Consider the following 22903-nt stretch of genomic DNA (forward strand, 5'->3'; position numbering starts at 1 on the left):
AAACAAGTCCAGTAATGGGAATACCAACCTTTATTGGGTCTTGGTGGGTAACAGATCTTGGAATACACACACCCACACCTACACACTTACAATGTTGCCTACTACACTATGGTGTAGGTACGACCATCATCAGCATCATTTAATAAGGAAAAGAAAGGCTCAGAGGTTAAAGAATTTGCTAATTACAACACAACTAGTAAGTGACCACATTTTAGCAGTATCAGTCAGGCAGCATCGTGACTCCACAGGTCAGTCTTAGCTGGTACTACTCCACACTATGCAATAAACGTTCCAGAAGATGAGAAGCAGCTATGCTGGTTGGTTCCATCACTGAATATACTACATGACCCTAAGTAGCCATGTTTTTTTTTATCAGAGTGGTTTTCAGTTTTTTGTTTCACTCATTTTCACATAAGGTCCAACAGCCCATTTATAAATATGATGCCTTATAGAAAATTCAGAGAATACAGAATAAGAAGCCATTTGTTAGACTTTAACATTTATCATCTGAATTTAAAATGTATTATGTAGTAAATAATGCGCTATAAAGAGGTAAGCAATATATTATAACTTTAGTTCAAGGAGCATTAAAGAAATCATCATCGTGTTGAAAGCAATTAAAATAAAAACTTACCACAATTTTGGCCAAGATGCCATCATCACTCGCATCTAAGGTAACCACCGCTTTGTCAGTCTCAATTTCACATAATGCATCCCCAGCACTCACAGCTTCACCTACAAAACAAGGCTGTATTGGCTTCTGTGGGTTTTCAAAAAATGAATATTAAAATGTATGAACATGTAAAGCATGAATAAACATCGAAATAGTCTGTAGTTATACATGTAATTTGTATTGTGTGTACATCTATATTTGTGCACATGTATAACCGTTGTATTTTTCAAAGTTTATAATACAAAAATATTTGCTATAACAAAAGCTATTATGAGGATTACTAAGTAAATATTAAAATGAAATCAAACTTTATAAACAATGGCAACAAACACATGTTCCTGAGAGCAAATCAACCGGGAACCTCACGTTTCCCTCTCTTCAATACACTCAGACGTTACTCCACAAAAAGAAGTTTAACAATTATTAGCACTGCTAGGCTAACATCTTACAGCAAGTTCAGAAATCCTGTTGGGACCACACAGCACAAATGAATTAAGCATGTGAAGCATAAATAAAAGGCAGCTAAGAAACAACAAGCTCTATGCAACAAAAAAATACGGAAACTCAAAAACGTTACACAAAACCTGAAGCTACAGACCTGTTGGTTTCTAGATCTAGAAATACATCTGGGCTAAGGAGGGGAGAAGGGAGGCAGGATAACGGAACTCAAAACAGCCCGCTGGAGACTGGTTGATTCAAATCAGATACAGTTCTGGAAAGTAAGGCAAAGTTGGAGCTCCTCTACCCATACTATCATGTTGAGAAAATGGTTCATCAATATCTGTTGACTGAAATTCAGGCTTTAAGCAGAAACTGTAAGTATGGGGCAGTGGGGACAAAAACATGGTCACAGTGCCAGGTTAGAGCCAAGCCACTGGCTGGCTCCAAGAATGTACCTATTGAAACTCTCAGTAATGAACAGGAAAACCTTGGGGAGATTGTGTTGGATAGGAGGGAAGCCGCTGAAACACAAACCAAACTAAGACATTCTGCTGCAAAGTAAATTGCAAAACAAAACCTTGAAACATATAAAGAAATCTAATGCTAAGAAAGCAAGCCACAAAATCCATAACTGGAATAGAAATTGATTTCAAAAGAAATTCACTTGCAGTAATCTGCTAGAGATTGTAAAATGTCTTGAGGATGTTCAAAAATGTAAGAATTAAGGTGAAACAGTTCTTAATAAAACTTTTTAAATGGATAGAAATGAATCAAATTTGTACTAGATGGAAAAGAAAACAATGATTAGAAAACTTGGAAGTGAAAAATTTAAGTCAGTGTAATAAAAAACAACAACCAAGTGGACATACTCCAGACTGGACACAGTCACAAAGGGAACCAGCAAACTGCGAGCCCCAAGACCTACCTAAACCTCAACATGGGCAGACAGAAGAAAACACGGGGAAAGCAGTCGGAGATACACACTGAGGTCGCAGTTGTTTGTCTCACAGATTTCCACGAGATGACACCGGGGGGAGTAGGAGGAGAAGCAGTGTACGAGCAGGAGGCAATTGTTGAGCACATCCCAGAGGAGAGACACCCATGTCCACAGCGAGAGAGCTGTGCGCTTACAGCAGAACTAACCAGGACAGCCTGTGGCTTCACCCAGGTGCTGACAGCTCACGGACACATACGTGTACATGAAAATCAACTGCACTTGTACTTTGTGCAAGTCATACTTCAACAAAAAAAAATCAAGTAGGAAAAAAGTATATAGTTATAGAAATATGAATTCACACGACACTGTGGAGAAACTATATAATATCAAGTGATAAAAGCATAATTTTAAAAGCTAACAGGGAAAAAAACAGATTACCTCACTGGAGTGACAGACTGAGAGCACACTTTTCAGCAGCTGCAACAGAGGTCAGAAGACAATCAAGCAACATCTCCAAAAGGCTCGTGAGAAACAACTGTCTACAGTCTTAGAGGCAGTCAGAGCATCACGGAGCCACCCAGGTGTTCTCAGACACACAAAGGCTATGGAATTAACCTACTGATACACTTGAAAAGAGCTTTTACAGGGGGGCAGTACATCCAGAAAAGTGAACACACTGCAATATAGAAACAAGTCTTACACATTGATGTCAACCATTAACTGTTTAAAAGACAATGCTCAAAGGTTTAACAAAGCATAAATTTCAAACTCCATGAAACAGTAAGATACATAAAGAAAATATCTAGATGCTAAGTAAAGCAAGCCAACAACTTTAGTTACCTCAAAGAAAATTTCTGAATAACTAGACTTTATTAGAAAAATTTTACTTAAAACTTCAAGAACAAATATTCACATAACCTAACATTCAAAAGAAGAGAGGAAAAATAGAAAGTAACAAAACTGAGCATCTGATTGAAAGCAGACTAAGAAAAAAATGCACAAAATACAAAGAGAAATGCACAAAAAAGTAGAAATAAGTCCAAACGTATTAGTAATCACAATAAATATAACTAAAGTTACCCATTAAAAGCAGGGATATCAACATGAATACAAAAACAAAACCTGGACAGATGAATTTAAATGAGATTGACTTAACACAAAAGCAGAATAAAAAAACAAAGGATAGAAAAATATGGACCTTCATAAACACACTTCCTCATATGCAACCTAAAGTAGCTGCAATAGCAATATTAACAAGTGAACACAGTAAGAGAGCATGGATAAAACCAGAAACACAAAGCCAGTCACCATGCCCTGAAAGCTCCTGGATACAACCAGCTTACACGCTACAACCCCAGTGGGAACAGTTCAGGTGTTTCAACAAGACAAAAAACTTCTCTTTTGGGTGATATTCACTGCTTACCAAAAGGTGCTATGCCTAACCCCAGAGATACGTTTCTAGTCAACAAAATTTCTAAGAATGTCATGGGCACCAAAGACACACAAGTGGAAAACAACAAAAACATCTTAAGATTTCTGACCTCGAGCTGTAGTTACGTGCAGTGACAAACTGGAAATCGCAGCAGCATGAGGTAAAGTCAGGATGCTTTGGTAGCATTCTGAAAGGTTGCCCAATTCAGCTTTTGGGAGATGAGAGGAAGCTTTTCAGAATAAAACAGCACCTAATCTCAGCCCGAAAAGATGGGGCTCAGACAATCAAAAGGGCAAGGATCTACAGAGAAAGCAACACACCCAACCCTTGGTGGCAAAAAGACGTAACTCTTTGGAGGAACTGGCAACTGTCCAGGAGAGATGAGATGAGAGATTAGGCTACTGTGATAAGTAGGAATGCGTCATGCCAAGAAAGCTATGTATTACATTACATAATCTTACACATTTCTTTACATGACAGATGTTCTAGTAATTAAAACAGACTGTATTTCCAAAGCAAGAAAAATCACTCCTTTTATTTCTGTTATAACCTTGGGAGAAACATTTGAACTAAAAAAAAAATCTAGCAATTTAATACTTGCTAGATGCCTAGGAAATCAATTTTGGCCACAGCAGAACAAAATGATTTCTTCTTTTTTTGTTATTTATTCTAACCCATGTTCAAATTCCAACCACCGTTTAAAAACCACCTACAAATCTAGCTGAGCAAGTTAGCCTGTATGATTTCTCTAAATTCCTACAGTAATCATAATGAATTTGGAAAGAATTATAAACATTATGCTGCTGTTGTAAATTATTTCTTCAAAGTTAGGTTTCCCTCTATTCACTAACCCAGCTTCTTCATCGTGGGGCACAGTCACAGCATTCCACATCCCACTCCCACTCAGGCCAGTGACCAATACACTTCGTAACTCTTAGGTTAAAATGCCTGGGGAAAAAGCTTTTCAATAGTTTCACACACTCTTATTTTCTCATAGGGAATACATCAAACTACCTTTGTATGTTTTTTGTTCCAATGTTTCATTTGTAGCATGTTTCTAATTTTTCAAAAGATATACAGCCAATTTTCCTTTATTTTGAAAACTATAGCTATATCTTTTCACATTACATAGACATATGTTAACTATATGAGCATGTAGAGACACACAACACAGAAAAAAAATCTATTGCTGTGCGGTAAACTTTACCCACAACTGTAAAGCATGGTAGTATTATACAAAGAAGCAATATATGCAATTTATCATAAAACTAAGTGTCTAATCAATAATCAGACATGCAGGTAAGATATTATGTCCACAACGGACGGCTGAGGGCAATTCCTGGCCCGACTCCTGCTTCCTGTTAATGACGGGAGAGGCAGACAAGATGGCTCCATCATCTGGGTCCCCGTCTTCTCTGTGGGAGATGGAGACTGAACTCTGAACTTCCGGCCCTGGCCCCAACCCAGCCCAGTTTGCTGTGGGCATGAGGAGAGTGAAGCAGTGGATAGGAACTCTGTTTCTACATGTCTCTGTCTTTCTCAAATAAATAAATATAAAATCAAAGAAGATGAAGATGGAAATGGAAAAGGAACTTTTGAGACTAAATAATGAGCTATAAAGATCCCAGACTCCTCAGTTTCAGCCACGATCAACAAGGTAGCAATATAGACCAGGCTGCCTGACAGGGCCGTCACACAAGGGATCGCTACTAACTCTGACAGAGCTTAACTCCAAGTTCTGACCCTTATTAGTGATCTTCATCAAGTGATCATTTAGTCTCTCTGGTTCTCAGGAAGAATTTAAATGTATATATAAAAGGATGTCACAGAATTTGAAGTGTTAGGTTAACACTTCACACACATCATTTAACAACATCTTTAGGCAAAAATACAAACAAAATATCAGGTAGGTTGCTAGCAAGCAGGAGGAGTCAGAACTCATTTTTCATTCTATAATTTCAAGCAGATCATTCATTTAACAAACACTCAAGCATAAGGCACTGTACTGAACACTTGGGTATAAAAGCAACAGGAGAAGCCGGTTCTGGCTTTGTAGAGTTTATAGTGTAGTGGACAGGACTGAGTAGCCAGGAAAGAGGTTCATAGACGGCGTGAGGTGACAGGTGGCTTCTTAGCTGTCATTTGATGGCAGCCCTGCAGCGTCCCGGTGTCAGTGATGGAGGTGGAGCGAGCCCGGAGCGAGAGTGCGGGCCCCAGGAGGGGCCAGAGCAGAGGCCCGCCCGGGGGCCGCTCCCCAGCACCGGCGCCAGCATCATCGTCCTGTTCCTGTTCCTTTCTCCCGATGGGCAGCTGCCAGGGCTGAGGACTGGAGCGAGCACACAGAGGCTTCCCTTTCTGTTTTCAAATTCTTGGTACTTACTACAATTTAGCCAAATACAGCCAATGGTGACAACTTCACTTCTTTAGCTAAACGTAATATGGGGCCTTCAAGGAAATAAACTTGTTCCACCAAAAATTAACAATAAACGTCTTAAATTTGAAAGGTTTGTACAGTAGCAGTGAAGGAGAACTAGTTTTTATCTATAAATTCAAATAAGTAACAACTATCTGCACAATGAAGAAAACCACCTCCTTAAAAGTACCTACAGCTAAATGACAATCTTGATTTGAGATAAAAAGAACTCAACTGTTTATTCAACAGATATTTACTAGCTGCCAACATGTGAAAGGTACTGTGGAGACATCATGGTAAAGAGCATGGCAAAATAAGACAGACAGACCTGCTTAAATAGCCCTGACTCTGACTCAAGAGGAGTACAAGCAGCCAATGGTTGCCCTAGCCAACCAGTGCCTACAGCAGAATGAGAATACAGAAAAGGGATGCCTGGTGGTTGCCAACCTTTTTCATTTCATCCCCCAACAGTGTCATATCTGTATGGCCCAACACCTGAGGCACCCTGGCTGCTGGACAAGTGGAGGTCCTATCCTAAAAGCAGAAGACATGGGCAGTGGTCGGAAAGAAGCAGAGTTCACCTCCCATGCACCCCTCTAGCTCTTATATTATCTGCCCAGTGGTTACTGTGCCAGAGGGCTCAACTCAGAATATTTCCATAACCACAGCAAGTTGTATACTGAACCCTATAAACTGTAATTGCACTCACCACTATTAAGGTACTGATATAACACAAATATCAGCCATAGAAGTGAAACGTATGTTAGGATACAATTCAGTGTCCCAGTAATGAACTGTGATGCTGCAGCATAGGTAAACCTCACTGAGGCCCAAGAGGGAAGCCAGTCACCACAGACACATCACAAATGATTCATTTTCTTAGACAAGACCCACAAAAGCCACTTTAGACAGAAAGAAGAGATCAGGGTTGCCTAAGGTAGGGATCAAAGAGGGAAGTGATTATAATAAGGCAGCCATGATCTTTTCAGGGTGACACAAATGCCCTAGTACAGAGTGCGGCCATCTATGATTACACAACCCTGTACATTTATCAGCAGTCATTGAATGGTGCACCTGAAACAGGTCAAAGTTATGGTACACAAATAAAACTGTTTAAATAAACTGTTGTAAAAATAGTTTAGTGAACGAATGTTAGACATCTGTGAAATACTCTTCTCAGATGCTCTCTGCGTTAGCACCACAATCACGCACATGCTCCCATTAGTAATGTAAACCAAAGTCTTTCCTCAAGAGTTCTGCTTGTGAATTTCATACAATAATAGCATTAATTAGCTATAATCTAAAACTGACATAAAACTATTTGAAATTTTTCAAAGTCCTAGTCATGTGACATAAGGAATACTAACCAAGAGCGACTACAGCTGGGGATTGAGCCCAAGGAGAGCAGCCCAGGCAGCCCTAACCATGGGCTGTGGGATCTAACTCAGCCTGCTCCTTCCCATGGTGCTACACAGCCAAGCAGAAAAGCCCAACTATCTCAAGAAATAAAATAAGGTTTTTGCACGTTCCAATATTCTCTTACAAAAGAAGAATTAGAATATCTTCTCCCTTCTTTATTGTTCCAACAGATTTGACCTTCCAGTTGGTGAAAAAATAATCCACTTTGATAAAACTGAAAACATCTAAAGCACATTCAAATAAAAACCTTAAAGTAGAGATGTGCAAAAGCTCAATTCACCTTGTGGGATATTCTGAAACTACAAGTGTTAACTAGGCTTTCAAAGTGGTTTCTCCACTAACTTTGTGATGTATATTTTTGCAACTCATCATTAGAATGAAATTAGGTATTTACTGTAACATTATTTTTGATTTATTACTTCAACAAAGCTGGAAATAGTGTATATGATATTCATATATTGTCTGTTTCTATGATTTAAAAAATAAAATGGCAGCAAGCTATCATAGAATTCCATACACTTCAGATTTCATCCAGCTCCATTAAATTCTCAGGGTAGTTATAGCCAAAAGCAAACTCCAGATGCCAAATCATGCATTTTAGGTCAGTTCTTTCCCACTGCACCTTATTTCCTTTTCTTGAAATATCACCCCTGACATACACATCAATTAGTAAACCTAGTAATTAATTACAGGTTCAGATTTCCAATAAACTTCTTACACAAGTTCAAACTGCTACCTCACAAAAATGATCATATCTGTATCTACCCTCTGCTCAAACATAAACTAAACTAATAATTGGATACAACACTGCTTTATGAAAAATTTTAATCTTCTTAATGTTAAAATATTTTAAAATTCCAACTTTACTATTTTAAATAACAGTAACCGGACATTAATAAATATGAAACAAACAAGCAAACAGTTAACAAGGGAAAAAGGCATACAGAAAGTATTGTTTGTCAAAATATAAATTCATTTTCAATACAAAATCACTGAACCTACTTATCATAAAATATACTAATCACCAGGCATACTTAGTCATACCCATGTTTACAATATAAAGATGCCAATGAAGAGAAGCAAACTGCACCAAATACAATTAAATCAAAAAGATGATGAGCTTAAAACCAAAGCTAGTTATTTACTAAGAACCAAGGTCTGCTCTCAATTCTTTAACGTACTGTCAAACAACATTCTCCCCGCCAGCAGCAGAACAACTTTCAGGGAAAAATACTCAAAGGGCTTAGAATGCATCCTGACTTGGCCCACATGAAAACAGGACACCATCATGAGAGGTATGGAAAGAGAAGGATGAGATCACATGCTTCCTGGCTCTTGATCACATCGCCCACATTGGAACGGCTGTAAAGGCCTGATTATCAAACTGCCAGTGAGCTGGGAGACTGAGAGATAAATGCGGTCCAGGAAAAGCTCTTATCTGCTCACCTACAAATGTGCAAAGTGTGAAGTAATGGCTCAGTAAAATAATCCCTAACAGGCAGTTCATTGCTCAATGACAACACACCCTGTCAAACTGAAGATGGAGACAGCCAAAGTTCTATGCATAATTCATTAGGGAAAGGAAGTCCAAAAAAAGCTTCCAATATATTACATTATTTATAAAGATGGAACATTTTTGGATACGCAGAACTATTTTGAAGGATAGCAGGGGATATGCTCAATTTTGGGTAATCTGGTTTTTTCAATTTTACATATTCTTTTTATTTCTAGATGTTTTAGCTATATTTCTCAAGAGTGACTGAATATTCTGAATAGTGTCTTAGATTTCCAGTTCTTTCTCACGTGTTTAATCACATTAAACAATTTTTGCATCTAATTTCAACAAACTCAAGTTCCTGCCAGTCCAGTCGCTGTTTGATATGCCTTTGGACCTTTGCTCCCAAACCACTGCTTTTATTATGGTCTCTAGTAGGAGGGCTTCTTATGCGGGAATCCCATGCAGCTTAGATTGGACGCCCTGTCCTCCCAGACAATGGCTTCTGCCAGGAATCTGGGAAACTGCCAGCCCAGGTTCAACTGACCTCTGTCTGCGGGTTCCCATGAATGTGAGTATGAACTATAAATCTGCAGCTCAAAGCCTTACAAAGATGGATGTATAGGAGCAGATTCTCAAGGCAGCAAGCCCTCTGATTTCACCGACCTGAAGTCAAACAGATCTTATGGCATTAATTCTGTGTACATGCTGATCACTCCCGGATTCCCCATCTCTAAACCAGACTTCACTCCTAACCCTCAACTCCTATAACCAACTATCCACTGAACTTTTCCTTTCAAATGTTTAATAAGCATCTTAAAAACAGCCATGTATAAATTTGAACCTAATTCCTGACCCCTTTCCTCTTTCTCTACTATCCTCCCTCCCTATACAACTTGCTGTAGTTATTACCCTTCCAGACCCTCAAACATCCCCATCTTTGGCTCCTGAGTCCTTTAAAAACCCCGAGATTTGAAATTTTTTTTGTTTTATTTTTTTTTCTCTAGATTTACTTATTTATTGAAAGGCAGAGTTACAGAAAGAGAGGGAGAGAAAGAGAGAGACTTTCCATCTGCTGGCTCACTGCCCAGATGGGGAAAGCCAAGAACACCAGAACTCCATCTGGATTTCCACATGGGTGGCAGAGGATAAAACACTTGGATTAACTTCCATTTGTTTCCCAGGAGCATTAGCAGGGAGCTGGACAGGAAGTGGAGTTGCTGGAATGGGATCTGGTGCTCCAATAAGGGATGCAGGCAACACAGGCAGCATCTTTCCATCTGTTTTTTTTTTTTTTAAGATTTATTTGTTTTTATTGCAAAGTCAGATATACACAGAAGAGGAGAGAGAGAGAGAGAGAGGAAGATCTCCCGCCTGATAATTCACTCCCCAAGTGACCACAATGGCCAATGCTGCACTGATGCGAAGCCAGGATCCAGGAACTTCCTCCAGGTCTCCATGAGGGTACGGGATCCCAAGCCTTGGGTCGTCTTCGACTGATTTTCCAGGTCACAAGCAGGGAGCAGGATGAGAAGCAGAGCTGCCGGGATTAGAACGGGCACCCATATGGGATCCCGGCACATTCAAGGTGAGGACTTTAGCCGCCAGGCCACCGTGCTGGGCCCACAGGCAGCATCTTAAACCCCTATACAAAAACGCCACTTACCCCCGCTCCCCAGGAGTTCTCAATAGCTTCCCTACATTCACAACTGACAAGAAGTTGCGAGTTAATGTGTCCATTCCCTGCCTCAGACAAGGAAAACTCTTCATTACTTTAGCAGGAATTAGTATTTTGAGAATACAGTCAGATTCCGGGAGTACTCACTACTACTGGCGTGGCCACTGTTTCCAGGTAAAGTCAGAGTAAAGAGAAAATTTGCCATCACAAGCTAGCTTTTATTTGTCTTTCTTTAGACCTCACCAAGTCTGAATTTCCAATAATATCATTACCATTTATTACTTTATCTTATAAACTGTGCATAAAGCCCTCACAACAGCAATATCAACACAAACATGGTATTTTAGCCACTGTACCAATTTAGGACTGCTTTTGGGAGATGCTTTGTCCTTCAGTTACAACCTATTAAAGATACAGTCAAATCTGCCAACATCTGACACAGTCCCTCCCTGTAGGATTATACCAGCATCTCTACCGTTACATTCACCCGCTTCACCTTGCGTAAATTTCCAGATATTTCCCACAGTATAACTTTGCTTTTTAATCATGGCAATTATATATGCAGTTCTAAAGAGGTAAAACAAGATACAGTCAGAAAACTCTAGTGTTTATTCATTGCTACCACAGGGCTGTAGTACTCCATCAATACTTTCATTGTTGTATTAAAAATTTTTGCTTTATCTTTTAAAATTGAGTATGAGTACTGACTTGAAGAATACTACACATTTGTCCTCACTTCTCCCTACTCTTCTTTTTAAAACCTTAATTTTTTCAAGATTTATTTTTATTTGAAAGGCAGTTATACAGAGAAGAAAGAGAGAGGAGAGAAAGAAAGAAAGAGGTCTTCTATCCTTCCAATTCCCAAATGGCTGCAATGGCTGAATGGCCAGGAACCTTGAGTTTCTTCAAAGTCTGCCACATGGGTGTAGGAGTCCAAGGACTTGAACCATCCCCCACTGCTTTCCCAGGCCATGAGCAGGGAGCTGGGTGGCAAGTGGAGCAAGCAGGACATGAGCTGATATTCACATGGCATGTTGGTGCCACAGGCAAGAGACTAGCCTACCCCACCCCATCACACTAACAGTTCCTCTAATCTGCTTTTATTATTGAAGGTTAATCCTTGGCAGCAAAAAATGATACTCTTCAATGAAAAAAATCATGTACTGACCAGCGTTGAGTGTGTTACCACCCTCTGTTATTATAAAAAGTGCTAGCGTTGATGGTCCTGTACGTATATTCTTTGTTATTTCCTCCAGTGTAGCACTAACAGAGACTTAGCAGTAGAGTTGCTGCTTGCAGTCCAGCGTAATGGCTCAACTAGCTACCCCTCTGCCTGTAAGCACCAGTATCCCATATGAATGCCAATTTGAGTCTTAGCTGCTGTTTCATGTTCCAGCTGCTCCACTTTGGGTACAGTTCTCTGCTGAAGGTCTGGGAAAAAACAGTGGCAGATGGCTCAGGAATTTAGGCACTTGTCACCCACATGGGAATCCTACAAGAAGCTCCTGGCTCTGACCTGGCCAACCCTTGCTGTTATGACCACTTGGGGAGTGAACCAGCAGTAACAAGACTGACCACTCTGGGTCTCTCCCTCTGTAATCTGACTTTCAAGTTAGTAAGTAAATCTTGAAAAAAATGATTATAGACCGAATCCAGAAAATCTCCACTACATTTGGGAAATTTATTTTTAAACAGCTTACATTAAATTACAAAGGGACACATATCTGATTCTTCTATGCATCATATAAAAATTAGGAAAAAATTTAAATGATCAAATAACAGCAAATCATAATGTACTTGCTCACCTTCCTTTTTCAGCCATTTTACAATGTTTCCTTCTTCCATTGTAGGAGACAGTGATGGCATTAGTATCTTAATAGGATCAACTGAAATAAAAAAAAATGAGAAAGATCAGCCATACATAAGAATGTACCCCCTGAGGCAACAATATTTGTTCAACTACATTACAATAAAATTCTGAGTAAGAAGATACTCTAAATTCTCAGACTCCCAACCGACAAACTAAGTATCCAGTAAATAGTATAAAGACAATTATTATCAATGTTTTATTAAAAATTTACATTTGATTTCATTCTATTTTAAGAGTTATAGAGAGACAGATGGGCAAGAAAGATCTTCCGCCCATTGGTTCACTTCCCAGAAGGCTACATAGCCAGGACAGAGCCAAGAGCCCTTCTGGATCTCCCACATGGGTGCAGAGGTCTACGGGTCATCCTCCTCTAAGATACTTGTGTACCTGCCACTCACGGGGAAGAACTAGACTGAGCTTCAGATTCCTGGACTTGGCCCTGCCCAGCCATGGCTGCTGTAGGTATGCAAGGGAGTAAACCAGCAGATAGAAGATCTAAGATCCTGCTGCATGTCACAAGTAAACTGAGATCTAAAAAGGGCAGGTCTCTAACCAGAGAAGTCTTTCAATGAAGCCTGATGAGTCATTAGACAACCAAAGAGAAGACATATTTATTTGTCAGTTACACTGCCCAAAGTACAAGGCCACACACCAAGTACAGTTTGAAGAAAGCTTACACTCATCAAATGCCATGTTAATGATGCATATTCCCTGTAGTCTCTCAGACTGACAATCAAACAGACACAGTACAGCAATGTAGCACAGTTATATCTGTAACAAAGAGGGCAGAACAAGGCTTTTTGTTCTGTTTTGTTTGCATTGATGTGTTTGGGTTAAAAGCAACACATTTTAGTACTAATGTTAAATGACAATATTTCCTTTGGGAAACTTAAGTTTGTCATAATTTTCAGCGGCGAGTTGCTATGGTTTCATGATAAAGGTGCTGCCCACCTTCTCAAGGACATGCATTAGGAAGAAAGCTTTAGTCCAGTGTCTAGTCAAAATCCCTGGGGCACATGGCTGCAAGCAAACAGACCTTCTCCATTCTCTGCCCCTTGGTTCTGAAGAAGTTCCAGCTTAAGTGGAACCTGTGTTTTGCTCTTGGTCCTTCCGTAAGTTAGGCATCACAGAGCCACCAGGCCAGCATTTCCAAGGCACAGGGCCACCTCTCTGCTCCCATTACCAGAGCTCCCTGAACAGCAGGCGATGACTCAGATCTGAGTATGTGCTTCGACCACATGCTCTTCATTTCAGCTAAGAAGCTCAGAGTCTGAACTTGGGTTTGCTCTGGTGGCTTCACTGGGGAAGGCCACAGTTCCCAGGCATGTTCTCCAATTCACGGTAACCAGTGGCTCCAAGATCTCCATCTGTCTCTTTTCCACTATTTCAACTGGCACCAAATTCTGAAAAGGCTAGAAAAGAATTATGCCCCTACCCTTACAGTTCCAACAATGATGGATCCTAAACCACACTCCAAATCAGGATGCCCACTTCATCAGTGAGATCACTGTAAGTTGGCTGATGAAGGGATATGACTCTGTCATGGTGGTACTCCACTAGGAAGTGTCACTTACCCTCTGTGTTCTTTACAAACATGTACCATCAATTAACCAACAACTGTTTATTGCCTATTCTACAACCACAGCAAAATAGACATGTCAACTCATGCAGTTAATAAAAAACCCTAATAAATCCCTCCCCTCCATACCTTGGGCATAGACAACTCTTGATTTAAGAACCACACTTACTGCCAATATAAATATTTCAAATACACAAGAGAACAGGCAGTTTTTAGGTACATTATGCATTGGAAACACAAATCATGTTCCCTAAATCCTAATTTACAACTATAACAGTTATTTTAGAAGAGGGCACATAACTCATCCCAATCCTAGCCACTTTGACTCTATAACTGTCACCACAAGTTTCATTTCATTCCCAAGCTAACTTGATTTGAAAACTTTATTAGGATACAGCTTTGAAAAGCCTTTGTATTCTTTTTAAAGTACGCAAGCCCTAATGGATTGAAACAAGCACATTATATCATAAAGTAATGCAAAGTTTTATGCTCTACCTTAATTGTTGCCTATAAACACTGGAACACCAAATGCTTAAGTGAACTAGAGAAGCAGAAGACACGCACCACACAAACACCATAACTTCAGTGTTGTGTCTCCAAACACAAACCATACCAATACTACACACAACTGCAATAAGCTTGGAAAGCATTCAAAGCTTAATATTCATTGTCTTATGATTTGAAAATTTAAAAAGGAGCATTCAAATCTCCAAATTATGCTGTGCTATTATCTTTTCCATTTTCACATGGCTTGATGAACACAATAAAAACATTTATTTGCCTACAGAAGGTATAACCAGCTTAAGTTTCAGCATTTATTGTTTTAAGTTCATAGTGACAAACAGGCTTTACATTATAAAAATAAATCTATCTTCTAAATAGTACCATGGTAAGAGGTCAGCCTCTCAAAAGGCATCACTTATCAAAAACTTCCAATTTGCTCCTTTTATCAAAAAGTCCAAGTCTGGAATTATGCAAAATAATAAACTCATAAAGAATTTATATGCTAAAGAGGGTTCCAGTCACACCCAGCAAAATAAAATCTCAGTGATTCTACATGCAGATTCTATTTTATGACAAATACTAAACTCCTTCAATACAGTTTCTTGTCCATATTTTTACACTTTGGTTCTAGTTGCCATGATACGATTAACATTTACTTTATGCTTCTATCTCCTATTATATTCTTTCACCTAAGGAACCTTCATATTTCCATTATTCCTCACATTAAGGTTACATAATGAAACACATACTTGTACTGTTACTTCCCAAAACTATCACAAGAATCTCAACATTTTTCATATTTTAAAAATAAAAGGAACACATATCATTCCTCACACAGTCACCCTTCATGGATGAATTAGAATTGTTTTTCTGCATAATGACAATGCGGTAAAACAATTCCAGGGCCTGGTGTGGTAGCCTAGCGGCTAAAGCCCCTGCCCTGAATGCTCCGGGATCCCATAAGGGCGCCAGTTATAATCCTGGCAGCCCCACTTCCTATCCAGCTCCCTGCTTGCGGCCTGGGAAAGCAGTCAAGGACGGCCCAAAGTTTTGGGACTCTGCACTTGCAGGGGAGACCTGAAGAGGCTCCCAGTTCCTGGCTTTGGATCGGCCTCAGCTATAGCCATTGTGGCCACTTGGGAGTGAATTATCGGACGGAAGATTTTTCTCTCTGTCTCTCCTCCTCTCTGTTTCCCTGACCTTCCAAGGAAAATAAAATAAATCTTAAAAAAAAAAAATCCAAAGCAGATCATTGCCCTCACTCAGAGATGAAGGTGACAAAAGCCAACGATAACCTGGGCAGTGCTGTCCTTTGGGACAGCTCGTGACTGACAACACTGGCTTATTCTAGAGAAGGTGTATAATACTTCTGGATTGCTCTCACCAATATATCCTCAGACTTGCATGTCATGGGAAATCATCAAAACATAAGTATTAATTCACTATTTACAACAGATAACGTCATTCTGGTATATGCTCTTTGTATTACAACAGTACGCCTCCTACTCAAATGTGTTTCTCCAACAGAGAAGGAACTGTACAATCATCCTATCGCTCTGAGTGACAGGGCTGCACACAGCGAAGCTCTGCCTTTGGTGGCGGCTGTGAAAGCTATGAAGGTGGCGGGACCCTTTCTAGACTCCCTGGAATGCGACCCTGACCTACTCCTAACATGACTTCAGTGCCCTCAGATGTCAGTTACAGCTTCCCTCTTCTTTCCTGCCAGCAGCTTCGTTCTCCTGTCAGACTAAGAGCACTTTCAAATAGCCTCTTCCTTACGTGAACTGGGAACAACCAAGCATAAAAACAAAATGTGGTTGTACTTACCTAGTTTTTCACGGTATTTTAATTAGAACTAAAAAAAAAAAAAAAAAAAAAACACTCAAAATTCAATAAGAATTAGTCCTTTTATAGTCATTTTAGTAGTTTGCTCCTTTTTGTAAGGTTAGCAAGTTACATAAAAAAAAAAAAAAGATTTGCAGAATTCCCAAACTCTTTCCTGAAATTGCTTCACTACTTTATATTCCTACCAGTAGTATATACCAGGGTTATGATTTCTATAACATTGTCAGCAACATTTCTTAGTTTCTGTCTTTTCGATTACACTAATTTTAGTGGATGTAAGTGGTATCTTATTTTGCTTTTATTTTATAAACTTTTTAGTTAATTATAATATTGAGCATATTTTGTTTTGTTTTGTTTATCATCTATTTTCATATATTCTTTAGGAAAATCTATTCTGATAATAAATACTAGGACATTCAAGGATGTTATACTTCTACTAAAGAACTTTAAGAACTTATATTCTGGATATTAGTGCCTTATCACATAAATATTATTTGAAAATGTTTTCTCCCAGGCTGTGGCTTCCCTTTTCATTTATAAGGGCAAGTATTTTAATGTTGATGAAGTATAATGTACAGAATTTTGTTATGGTTTGTCCTTTGCTAATAAACAAAAGAAAAACTAAAAAAAAAATCTAATTGGCTTGTTTAAAACTCCCAGAGTAGTACAGCTAGAAGGTTTTTTTTAAAGCATACTAATTTTTAAAGTATAGCCTACAAATCACCTAGAACTGGCTTCACCTTTCCAGGCCTCAGAAGACTGACACAGTAAATATTTTTGCAGAGTACACTGCCGTAGTGGCTATGGGCGCACACTGCCAACGGCAGCGTCTCAAAGCCTGTGTTTCTTCAAACCTGCTCTTCAATTCTTCTGCTCGGCACTATTGCCTTTCATTTCAAACATAGTGCATAAATCCCATTCCCATCTACTGTCTTCTACAGCATTTCTTTTATCCTAAGAACAAAACCCTCTGGAAGCTTTAAATTGATGATTTCCACAAGAATTCTTAAATGTCTCTGGATCAAAAATAAGATCAACACAAGCAAATCTCAAGACGCAAATGTAGAACAAACTCTTCTGTGGCTAAAATGAAGCAGATCTAAGCTCCATTACTCCAACTAAAGTAATTAAGGAAATTTAGCAATTTACGTATGGCACAGCCCATGCGTCATGCTCTAGCCCATTTACAGGCTGATAATGCCGGCACACAGAATCGAGAAGTATCAACAGACCAAATGAAATCAACTACCCATTATGTTCTCAGTGTGGCTCCCCATCCCTAGCTAAGAAAACTGCTTATTTGATCACTTCTCTTTCCAATTCAGGGCTCACCAAATAAAAGGGACCTCCCCAACTGCTGTTTAAATAAAATAATTCTGCCATTTGCAGGCTGCATACAATAAAGAAAAAAAAGAAGTACAGTTCGTGTGATAATCAGCATCGGGACACAGAACAGTGTCAACACTGTAGCTGTGAACAAAGGCAGCTATGGAAGTTTTATCTATATTGGTAGGCGTGGTTAACATACGTCAGATTTGTTCAAATACTTGTGTTGGAGGGGTACTGTGTAAAAATAGGTTGAGAATGCCAGTGGATCACAACAAGAAGTGATACACAACACTTTTACGAAACAGCATTTTGCTAACAAACAAAACAGTATGCACACCATCATCCAGTTTCCACCCACTCAATTTGTACACAAAGACTGAATGGACATACTCCAGAAGGAGACACAAGTACTTAGCTCCAGTGATACTACACATGTTCCCAATCTGTTTCTTATCATCTTAATAACTTCCTTCCAGTAAACACAAACCAACAAGGGCATAAAGAGAAGAGGAACAAAGGCACAGAATGATGGAAAACTGAGTAAGAAGACCTAGACAGAATCTTCTAAGCCATGGAGGTAGTTCCAGGCTCCAGGCCCCAGGTTCCAGGCTTAGACCAGCTACTGCTGCAACCATTTAGGAAGTGACAATAGCAGATGAAAGATCTCTCTTTGTCTCACCTTCTCTCTTTCAAAAAACCAAAAGAAACCAACAAAAAGGAAGGAAGGAAGACAGGGAAAAAGGAGGGAAAAAGACAGAATCACTTGTTTCCTGCCTGAACTCTCATAATACGAAGAGAAGTCCAGAAAATGCAGAAAATGAAATCAAAAGTTTTGGAGCCAAAAGAATTTGAAATCCATGAAAGTTACATAATGCACGTTTTCCCTGACCCTCGGGAGGATAGTACTTAAATAAGGAGAAAGATTTCAAACTGTAGTAAAGTCACTTCGTCCAAAGGACCAGAAGGAATTAAAGAGGCAGAAACGAGGTTGCCCAGGGAGAGGTGAAAGTCCAAGGAACCTGGATGTGCACGTACCTGCAACCCACAGCCACAGTGGAATCTGCTTCTCCAAAAGCACTGCCTTTGCTCTGGTTTCTGATGTGAATGCAGCCACCAGCCTCTACTGACAGATCCAACTCCTCCATTAAAACAGCTTTCTCGTTTCAGACTGTTAGGTACCAGATTGGTACCGAGTAAATACTAGTTACAATGTACTGTCTACCAAAAAAAATCAACATGCACTTCATTTTGTCTAGAGTCTGTGCATTATTTCGCACACTTACATCTAATATAACATAGCACATGGGAAAAAATTATTTACGCAAAAGCTAGAGTGCCGGAAACAGAGAGATCTACTTACCAGACAGTTAACCCCCAAATGGCCACAACAACTGGGGCTGCGCCAACCCAAAGCCAGGAGACTGTAAATCCATCTGGGTTTTGCACGTGGGTGGCAGAGGCCATCCATGCCTACCTTTTCAAGAGCAGTAACAGGGAGCTGCATCAGAAGCACAGCAGGAAGGCCTAGAACAGGCACTCTGATACAGGATACCAGGGTTACAGGCAGCGGCTTAACCTGCGGTACCACAATGATGGACGCCCACGGCACATTTCAAAGCAAGCTAGCTGCACATGGAGGATAGCTGTAAAATGTTATTTCCTCTGAGTGAATCAAACACTTGAGAGGTTTCAGCTTGTTATCCTGGCATTTTTGGCGTTAAACAATATTAAAACTCCACGTGAATCTCAACTTCATTCGCAGCAATAAGCGCAAAGGCAAAAAGAAATTACAACTCCATTAATAGTCTAGCAAAAAAAAAAAAAAAAGAATACACACATGTGCCCAACTTCCTTCTTGCTCACATATGCCCACTGGTGTTATGCTGCAGATTCTCTTTGGGACATGTGTTCAAGCTCAGTGACTGTCACTGAGCCCCTTGATAAGTTAAAGTCAATTTATCATACCAACTAAATTCATGCCTTCGGAAAACGCGCATGATTTAATTTCATTCTGGTCAACATAACGTGAGAAAATTTTACGATGGTAGCCTCAAGACGTTCCCTCATTTGGCAAAAGACAGATCTGAGAGGGAAGACCCTCCTTTCCTCCACTAGACAGTATCATGTGCACAGTTCCAAAGTAATCATCTACTAACTCACCAAGCTTGAGCAAACTGTTACACCTCTCCTCATTTTTGTTTCCGCTCTTTCATAAAATGACTAACACTTGCAAGGTTCTTGAGATTAAAAAAAAAAAAAAGGCATATGAAGAACTAAAAGAACTCTGGGCAATCAGTAGGTGCTTAGTATTTGGTGACTGTCTCTAATGTCCCACTTTCATAGAGAGAATGCAATGCTTTAAAGCAAAGCACTCATGTACAAAGCTTTCTTTCGAACAATACAAATTTCCTCAGTCTCTCTCTCTCTACTAAGATCTCAATTAGCCACTTCCTATTTTGCTTTGCTTAGGTGATGATATATTTTACTTAGTCATTACTTAATCTAGAAACACTAAAGAATTATAATAGGGCCAGCGCTGTGCTACAGTGGACTAAGCCACTAGCTGCAATAGCAGCAACACACTGGTTCAAGTCCAGACTGCTCCACTTCCTGTCCAGCTCCCTGCTCGTGTGCCTGGAAAGCAGTGGAAGATGGCCCAAGTATGTGGGTTCCCACCATTCGTGGGGAGACTGGGTTGGGGATCTGGGCTTCTGTTTTAGCCCCATCCCCAGATGTGTCACCCAGTTAGTGAGTGAGCCAGCAAATCCAAGACTTCTTTATCTAGACAGTTTCTCCCATCTTTGCTACTATGTTCAAAAGAAAGAGTCTTTTTAAAAAGGATCAGTAGGGCCCGTCGGCATGGCCTAGCGGCTAAAGTCCTCACCTTGAACGCCCTGGGATCCCATATGGGCGCCGGTTCTAATCCCGGCAGCTCCACTTCCCATTCAGCTTCCTGCTTGTGGCCTGGGAAAGCAGTTGAGGACGGCCCAATGCCTTGGGATCTGGCAGCCGCGTGGGAAACCCAGAGGTTCCTGGTTCCCGGCATCGGATCGGCGCGCACTGGCCGTTGCGGCTCACTTGGGGAGTGAATCATTGGACGGAAGATCTTCCTCTCTGTCTCTACTCCTCTCTGTATATCTGACTGTAATAAAATGAATAAATCTTTTAAAAAAAAAGGATCAGTATACTAGTCTTCCAATTTGATTTGATCACAGATTGTCATATCAAAAATCATGAATTGCCAACTCACACTTTATTCTTAAAGCAAATGTCTAGACCACAGTCTGTGAAAGAATCAGCCGTGTGTGTTATTTAGCACAACAGCCGTATGCGGGCTCAGTCAACCTATACATGGAATTTGCGAATGCGTTGGAAAAATGATTGTGAGCACCTGACCTGAACTGAAAAAGCACGGAACAAAGAAGGCCATGGGGCCAGTGCAGTGACTTAGCAGCCTGCAGCGCCTGAAAGCTATATGGGCATCGGTTTGTGTCCTAGCTGTTCCACTTCCAATCTGATTCCTTGTTCATGGTCTGGGAAAACAGCGGAGGACAGCCTAAGGCACTGGGCCCCTGCACTCATTTGAGAGGCCTGGACGAAGTTCGTGGCTCCCAGCTTCAGATCAGCTCAGCTCTGGACCCTGCAGACATTTGGGGAGTCAGGGAAGTCAAACAGAGGATGGAAGATCTCTCCCCCACTCCAACTCTTTCAAGTAAAAAAGCCTTTAACATAATTTTTTTAAAAGATTTATTTATTTTTATTGCAAAGTCAGACATACACAGAGAAAGAAGGACAGAGAGGAAGACCTTCCATCCAATCATTCACTCCCCAAGTGACCTCAACCTCCAGAGCTGGGCCGATCCAAAGCCAGGAGCCAGGAACTTCCTCCAGGTTTCCCATGCCAGTGCAGTATCCCAAGGCTTTGGCCCATCCTCGACTGCTTTCCCAGGCCACAAGCAGGGAGCTGGATGGGAAGCGGGGCCACTGGGATTAGAACTAGCGCCCATATGGGATCTTGGTGCGTTCAAGGCGAGGACTTTAGCCGCTAGGCTACCGTGCTGGGCCCTAACATAATTTTTAAAGACCTGATTCAGCATTAAGATAAGGCAAGTTCGTATTATAGAGAAATGGAAACCGTAACTCATTGCGTTACCAAGCCTACAGAAAGAAGACAGATTCAAGCGTTTATGATGCAGTCACTTAAGCCACTACCTGGAATGCCTGCATTCCACGTCGGAGAGCAGACAAACACATGACCAACCAACCTGAAAGGCCAGGGCACTAACTGTATCCCAAGACAAACCAAACTGCTTTCTTAGTGCTGCTGTCACAAATCAACACATATTCTTTATCTCCCCAGAGACAGAAGTCCAAAATGGATTTCCCAGACTGAAATAACAGCGTTAGCAGGGGCTGCATTCTCCTCTCAAGGCTGGACAGAATCTGCTGCTTTGCCATTTCTGACTTGTAAAGGCTTCTCAGATTCCTTGGCTCACAGCTCTTCATCTTCAGCACTGGCTGCTCCAGTCTGCACCATCGTGTATCTCGATACTCCCTCCTCCCTCGTTCCCTTCCCTTACTGAGACCTACACGGTTACATGGCACTCACGAACAACCCAGGCTACTCTCCCCCATCTCCAGAACAGTCAATTAACAACCTTAACTTCACTGTTGGTCTTAGTTCCCTCTTGCCTTGAACAACATATTCACCAGCTCTGCTATTAGAATGAAGACCTCTGAGAAGGGTGTTAAAGCTAAGAAACTATTTCAACTATGGTAGACTATGAAAAATAAGTACATTTATGAAGCTCTTTCTCTTAGTGAACCGTGAGAAACATCATCAGACTCGCTTCATGATAAAGGTGTCTGTTGGCAGCATTTTTAGCATCCTTGACAAGAGCCATTTGCTTAGTACTTCTGGAATGTTTTATTTATTTCCCTTCACAACCTTTAAAGGCAAACCATTATTTGCCTTTAATTGGACAGAAATAATAAAATTCAGAGTCTCCCAAAGCCACCTAACTAGAATACTAGTGAACTAAGACTGTCTGTAATTTGTACCTGTGTATGCCTGACGCTCCCTAACCTGTTTCATACCTTGAACTGTTGATTGAGTAGGTAGATACTATCATTCACCACTTGGCTGGTGTTACTCGAATGAAGGAAGAAGCACCATCTCAGTGCCAGGCACAAGGGAGCCTACCTGGGAAGCAGTTGACCTACAGAACAGAACTGGTTCTCGGTGTTCTGTCACAAGGCCAACCGAATCACACATAGCTTCTGACCTT

The 22903-nt window shown here is 40.4% G+C and overlaps 1 protein-coding gene across 1 annotated transcript in view; it reads right to left on the bottom strand.

The window, feature by feature from the left end:
* The window catches only part of PDHX (pyruvate dehydrogenase complex component X), a 67354-nt gene that overhangs the window by 41708 nt on the left and 2743 nt on the right, over positions 1-22903 (bottom strand). Inside the window, exons 2-3 of the mRNA XM_058663179.1 lie at positions 12294-12374; positions 635-735 (exon numbers count right to left, since the gene is read on the bottom strand). Of these exons, the coding sequence (XP_058519162.1) occupies positions 635-735; positions 12294-12374 (182 nt within the window). The remainder of the gene's footprint in view (positions 1-634; positions 736-12293; positions 12375-22903) is intronic.

This window comes from Ochotona princeps, chromosome 4 (assembly GCF_030435755.1).
Source record: "Ochotona princeps isolate mOchPri1 chromosome 4, mOchPri1.hap1, whole genome shotgun sequence".
In the NCBI taxonomy this organism is placed as follows: domain Eukaryota; kingdom Metazoa; phylum Chordata; class Mammalia; order Lagomorpha; family Ochotonidae; genus Ochotona; species Ochotona princeps.